General features: G+C 35.2%; 1 protein-coding gene across 1 annotated transcript; it reads right to left on the minus strand.

The window, feature by feature from the left end:
* Window positions 1-706: 706 nt before the first annotated feature.
* On the minus strand, window positions 707-2,778 carry LOC116108455 (pentatricopeptide repeat-containing protein At5g66520-like). The gene has a single exon (XM_031394707.1). The coding sequence runs from the start codon at window positions 2,730-2,732 to the stop codon at window positions 1,080-1,082; it is 1,653 nt and encodes a 550-aa protein (XP_031250567.1). The 5' UTR covers window positions 2,733-2,778; the 3' UTR covers window positions 707-1,079.
* Window positions 2,779-4,809: the final 2,031 nt, after the last annotated feature.

Consider the following 4,809-nt stretch of genomic DNA (forward strand, 5'->3'; position numbering starts at 1 on the left):
GCAAAAAAAATCGATATCCGATCCGTATCTAATCTGATTGATCCGAAAAAACCAGAATTTGAAAATTCAAATCGGATTCAAATAATATTTTTGGAAGATCGATTTTCGGATCAAATACCGGATTGGCTTGTAAAGAAAACAGTATTCGAATCCGATCTGGTTTTGTCCGTAGTTAATTTTAAAAAGTTATTTCAATGTCCTAGGTGAAAAGTGTAAAAGTATGTGGACTTTTCTAAAGTACGGTAATACTTGGGATCAAGAGTAATGAAATGCTAGTGGCAAGGGTACTAAAATTATGACAAATTTTAGGGGGAAATGATATTTCCATGCAAATTCGAATCAAAACCGAATTCGATTATCCAATCCGAATATCAAATCGGATCAAAACCGATCAGCGAAATCCGAATTAGATTCAGATCAGCTTTTATCCTTATTCAATTCAAATCGAATCAAAATGCAAAATGAATCGAATATCTTGTTTTACACATCTTGTATTAGTATATGTTGCATCAATGATACTACTTTTTAAGTTTTAATCTCAAATGATGTGTCATGGTATGACATATAAATAAATGATGTTTTAAATGATATGGCAATGCCCATAAATAATATATCATTTGGAATGTAAAATTTGGAATAGTAGTATTGCTCAACGATGATATAGTTTATACAAAGAAAAAAATATCAATACAACTCATTCAAACATCAAAACAGTTTAAGAACAATTTATTGTTATTTTCAATAAATTTTCTGTATGTGGGCTACAATATCCTTCTCATGGTAAATATGGAATTGAATTATTGGGATTAGATATCAAATGAAACCACCAAGAATGAAAAGAATTTCTTTATCCATAATTATGTACGTTGAGTTATAGCCTATAGCAGATCCATCATGCTTATAATTAGTTAAACATTGTCACTTCAATGGCTTTCTCAATCCTCAACCTCCAGTTTAATTATCACCCCCAGAATAGAACTCTTCTTCTTAATTCAACTTAACGATGGCAATATCTTATAACAAAACATACCAATGGTTCCTGTAGACTAAAAAATTCATCACTACAAGGGAGCTAAACCTTAATGATGGTTATGTAGATTTCCTCTTTCAATGATCTTGTCGTCATCAATATCGTCACTGAAGCAAAGAGATTTCAAGTGCTTGTCAATCCCAAATAACAAAAATTCAATCTCCTCCATAAGCATATGCGATCTCTCTCCATAAACAAATTCACAAACCAAACCATCCACTTCAATCAAACTACATCCTGGCACCTTTCTTACATTCTTATCTCCCATTCCTTTCCTCACCTTTGCCACCCCCTCCCACTGGTTAGCAGACGCATATATGTTTGATAGAAGCACATGAACCCCTCCATGGTCAAGACTCCGTTCAACTAAGCTCTCCACCGTTTCCTTCCCCAACTCAACATCACCATGAACTCTACAAGCATTGAGCAATGCACCCAATACATAATTGTCAGGATTCAAAGGCATCTCTCTGACCACCCTTTTTGCCTCTTCTAGCATCCCAGCTCTCCCCAATAGATCCACCAAACAGCCATAGTGTTGAACTCTTGGTTCAATCCCATAAATCTCACTCATACTGTTAAAAATTCTCAACCCTTGATCAACCAACCCCATTCGACTACATGCATTTAGGACGCATATAAATGTAACTTCATTGGGTACAACTCCTTCCTTCTCCATCCTTGCAAACAACTCTATTGCACAAGCACTCTGATCATGATTCGCTAACCCCGAAATCAAAGAGGTAAAGGCAAAGACATCCCTATTTCGCATGCCTTCAAACACAAAACTAGCCGTTTCAATGCAGCCACACTTTGAATACATGTCAATAAGAGCAGTTCCCAACACTCTATCTAATTCTATCCCATTTCTACCAACATAAGCATGTATCCACCTCCCTTGATCCAAAGCCCCCAAAAAAGCACAAGCTGTAAGCGCGCCAACGATCCCAGCATGATTGGGCCTAAACCTACAAATCTGCATTTCAGTAAAAAGTTCCAAAGCCTCCTTAAAGAGCCCAACTTGCACATACCCAGTAATCATCGCACTCCAAGAAACCACATTCTTCTGCGGCATTTCATCGAACAGTCGGCGTGCAACCAAAACTTCGCCAGACTTCACATACCCATTTATCAAAGAAGTCCACGTAATGACATCCCGATTCACATTGGTATCAAACAATTTCTTAGCTGGGTCAATGCAGTCACAAGAAGCATAAAAATGAATCAATCCATTCAAAACAAAATCATAAGATCCCCAACCCAATTTAATAACTTGGGCATGACATACTAAACCCGTTAACAAATCCGAGAGTTCAGCACAAGCTTTGAGCACAAACGAGAAAGTGTAGTTGTTAGGCAAGAAGTTAGAGATAACCATTTGCTTATACAAAGATAAGGCTTTGATGGGTTCATTTTTCTCAGCAAAGCCTCTGATCATGGTGTTCCAGATGAAGGTTGTTCGATACGGAAGACAGAGGAAGAGTGTGTAAGCATGAGAGAGATGGCAATGGCCATGGTCAAGGTCGGAGGCCACACAGAAGGAAATGGTTTTGCCGGCAGCGTAGGGGTCCCAAAGGGTGCCTGAAACGGTAAGATGTGATTGAATTTGCTTGAGTTGTTTGAGATTGAAACATTGATCCAAGAGAGAGAGTGATCTCTGACTTGCTTTCAAATATTTGAAGCCAAAACTACTAAACAACATAAATTCGTAAAACAATTGTCCTTGATTAAACTTGCGTATACACAGGAACCGGAACAGGACTTGATTGTGTACTTTGTGCAGTTTGCTTTGAACGTTGAAGATCTTTCATTGTATAGGGTTAATAACAATTAGCTACAAAAAGTTTTAAAGTTTTTTATACACCCTACTCTAATCATTCTTCAACTAAATGATTAGAGATGCAAAATTTTATTAATTTCCTTTCAAGTAACAAAGAAAGTGATAATTGAGATTTGAAGAAAGTAATCCCAAACTCATTTTGAGAAAATAAATAATCTAATTTACAGTTTTGTCCTTTTAGTTAATGAAATTACATTAATTACCTGATCGTTACATAAGTATAATTAATTTTTGAAGTATATTTTGTTACATGGGCATGTAATTTTTGAAATGATGTTGTCATTACATGGGTATATGATTTTTTTAGTGCATAGTTGACTTGAAGGTTAAATAGGATAGGAATAATACAAGTTTTTTTGTTCCTTAAAAGCCTATTTAGTAAATACGGGTACGGTAAAAAAATGGTACGGGAATTTTACGAGTATGATACGGCAAATGGTGAAAAATACGTTTGTAAAAATTCGGCCATAAAATTCGGATACGAAAAAAATACGATATGGGTATATACGGGTTTAATACGACACATTGTCAATAATACATTTTAAAAAATACGGCAATATCAATCCTAGTTTTAGCACTTTTCATAGGCCACTTGGTTAAAATCTATATAACATTTCAAATATACGGGTACGACAAAAAAAAGGTACGGGTATGATACGGAAAATGGTGAAAAATACGTTTATAAAAATTCGGCAAAAATTCGGATATGGGAATAATTCGCGAATAATACGGTTGAGACATATAATTCGCGAATAATACGGCTGGGCTTATAAAATACGGCTGTTCGCGAATAATATGCGAATTATACGGGTGGACGTATAATTCGCGAATAATTCGCGAATTTACTAACTAGGCTTAAAAGAAGGTGTATATAAACAATAGAAGTAATTTTCAGTAGGATCAGACGTGTTTGGTAATTGAATATGTTACGAACAAAGATAGGTTGGCAAACTTTTCTCACAAACCCTAATGTGGTAGCTAAGTTGGTAGCTCCATCACGCCTAAGGCACAAAATGATTTTGACTAGACCCAAGAAACGGTCGTTCATAAAAGGAATGATCGTTCCTCTCTAAGGAACGACTATGTATGAAGGAATGATTGTTTCTTGATAGGGAACAGTAGTTCCTTGTAAAAGAATAATTATTCATTCATAAGGAACGACCGTTCCTTATGAAGGAACAATCATTAAGTCACAAGGAATGACCATTTCTTCCTTCATGTTGAGTTAAATTCGTCAATTGACGTGTTAATACCAACTCAAGTGCCATGTTGGTTTGCGAGAGAAAGTTTGTGATATTGGTTTATCAGTATAGTATTACCCATATATTAAAGAGTGGTTAAGAGAATAGTAGTTTTCATGATGTTGATGATGATTATGTGACTTTAAGATTCAATCATTCACTACTTTGAAGACTAAATGGTGAGAGTAAATTTTGTACCACTACTTTTTAAGTAGTCACCAGACTTGCCGGAAGAGCCACGGGACTTTGGCTTTCATATATCTAGATGTTTACTTTTTCCTCTACCCTTTGGACAGTTAGATCATTCATTCTTGATTACATTGGACCAATTTGTCATTTTTTTTAAAACTTGTGGGTCTAAATTTTACTGCAATCAATGTCAGAAAACATACCAATATTTTTACCCTAATGATTTGGGTTGGTTCGGTATATAAAAGAAATTAAGGTTTAAGTAATTAAGAGATTAATTTGAGTTTAAGTGTCCATTTGGTTCGGGGTCATATAAGATTACGGGGGTAATCTTCATTTAATTTTCAAGATTTCCTTGTTTGGTTTGCAAATAATAAAATATTACGAGTATCTTTTATTGCAAATAGTATTTACTGTTGGTTAAATAGGGAGTAATCAGATACCCGCCCTAGGAGGTGTTATTAAACGATTATCGGATAATATGATTTTTATCCGATAATCATATTATC

This window comes from Pistacia vera, unplaced genomic scaffold (assembly GCF_008641045.1).
Source record: "Pistacia vera cultivar Batoury unplaced genomic scaffold, PisVer_v2 Contig1177, whole genome shotgun sequence".
Taxonomy (NCBI): Eukaryota; Viridiplantae; Streptophyta; class Magnoliopsida; order Sapindales; family Anacardiaceae; genus Pistacia; species Pistacia vera.